Below are 1,682 nucleotides of genomic sequence, written 5' to 3' on the forward strand. Positions count from 1 at the left end.
GGCTATGAGGCAGGCAGGGTGGCTGAGGCAGCTGACACCCCTTTCCCTGAGATGGCCCAGCCTCCAGATCGCCGCCCTCCGGGAACGCTCTTCGGCAGGCCGCCAAAGGGCACAGCAGGTTGGCGCTCAGGCCCACAGACAACTGTTTCCCAGACCCAGGCCTGGCAGCGGTAAGCGGGGCTAGGGATCAAGGTAAAGGCAGCTCTGTCCTCCAGAAACCTCCCTCAGGAAGCCCTCCGCATGGTCCAAGCACTCACCCAGCTCCTCGATGACCACAGGGGCACTGGGCTCAGAGGGCGCGCCCGCTGCGTGAGTCCGGTAGCTGCAGCTGTAGTTGCCAGCCCGTTGGACAGGAAAGGTGGCCTGCACGTCCTCAGGGGCCTCAGCCACCTCCAGAAACTGGTCATCTCCTTCCCGCCTTAGCAGGAAGGTCACACCACGAAATCCCCCGCGGCACACGAGGATGGTGGTCAGGCCCGGGGTGATCCAGGACACAGGCTCGCTAGAGAGCAGGGGTGGGGGCAGGGACTCTGCGGGTGAGGCAGGGTCGATGGTGGGTCCGCATGACTTGGGAGATGTGGCGGCCCAGCGGGACCTGGACCACCACACTCGTGAAAATGAGAGAGATGGACATGGACATAAAACAGAAGACGAGGCGGTAAGGGCCCCACCGTGCGCCAGGCCTGCCCTAAGCACTTCGTGGGCGTTCAGTCACTTATTCCTCGCACCCTTTTGTGGTCAGTGCAGACATCACCCTCGTTTTACTGGTGGAGGCTCAGAGATGTCAGGTGACGTGCGCAAGGTCACCTTGGCGCAGGGACGGACGGGGGGATGTGGGAAGAGGACAGGAGAGTGGAGGAGGGGAGGCCCACAGAAGCCCCTGCTCACCTGCCCCGTTCACCTCCAGCAGGTTGCTTAGCTCCGTCCACCTCTCGTCCATGCCAGAGCGGCAGCGGTAGAGGCCCCGGGTGTCACCCGTCACTGCTCCTAGCGGGAACCGGTGCTCCGTGGTGACTAAATCAAGGTGCACGTGTTCCTGGCACACCCCATTCTTGAACAGTTGGAAATCCAGGGTCTCTAGGCGGGCCTGGCACATCAGCGTCACGTTCGCCCAGGGTTCAAGCAGCGATTCGGCCTCTGCCCATAGGTTGGGCCGGGTCTCTATTGCTGCGTGGGGACAGGGGTTAGAGCTCGGCACCAGGACAGGGGCACCCACCACCCCAGGTCCCCCATGTGCCCACCATCCCAGGACCAGCCAGACTCACCTATGGCCGCTTCTGGTGCTGGGCTTAGGGAGAGACCTGTGGAGATTTGACTGTGAGGCCCCCATTCCTTACCTTCCCGCCATCCTGCCCCAGGGGACTCAGGCCCGGGAAGCCTCACCCCAGAGCAGCAGGAAGGCCACCAGCACAGACATGGTCAGCCTCGCTCCAGCCCGATGACTGTCTGGGTAATAAAGGCCCAAGTGAGGGAGGCAGGGGTGGCGCAGGACAGTGACCTCTTACTGCTGTTTGTCCTTCCTGGAAGGCGGGAGGCCTGCACAGGGTGGGGACAAAGGGCAAATGCCTGCGGCCTCAGAAACCTCAGCAATAAGGATAATCAATAAGTATGCATAATTAATTAACTAAATGATAAAGAATAGACATGATGATTTTTTAATTAACATATTAAAAACGGCAAAC

The 1,682-nt window shown here is 60.6% G+C and overlaps 1 protein-coding gene across 1 annotated transcript in view; it reads right to left on the reverse strand.

Moving 5' to 3' along the window:
• The window catches only part of A1BG (alpha-1-B glycoprotein), a 23,945-nt gene that overhangs the window by 2,811 nt on the left and 19,452 nt on the right, over positions 1-1,682 (reverse strand). Inside the window, exons 2-5 of the mRNA XM_023525687.1 lie at positions 1,384-1,536; positions 1,266-1,301; positions 889-1,167; positions 201-530 (exon numbers count right to left, since the gene is read on the reverse strand). Coding sequence (XP_023381455.1) covers positions 201-530; positions 889-1,167; positions 1,266-1,301; positions 1,384-1,417 — 679 coding nt within the window. The 5' untranslated portion in view covers positions 1,418-1,536. The remainder of the gene's footprint in view (positions 1-200; positions 531-888; positions 1,168-1,265; positions 1,302-1,383; positions 1,537-1,682) is intronic.

Source organism: Pteropus vampyrus, unplaced genomic scaffold (assembly GCF_000151845.1).
Source record: "Pteropus vampyrus isolate Shadow unplaced genomic scaffold, Pvam_2.0 Scaffold602, whole genome shotgun sequence".
Taxonomy (NCBI): Eukaryota; Metazoa; Chordata; class Mammalia; order Chiroptera; family Pteropodidae; genus Pteropus; species Pteropus vampyrus.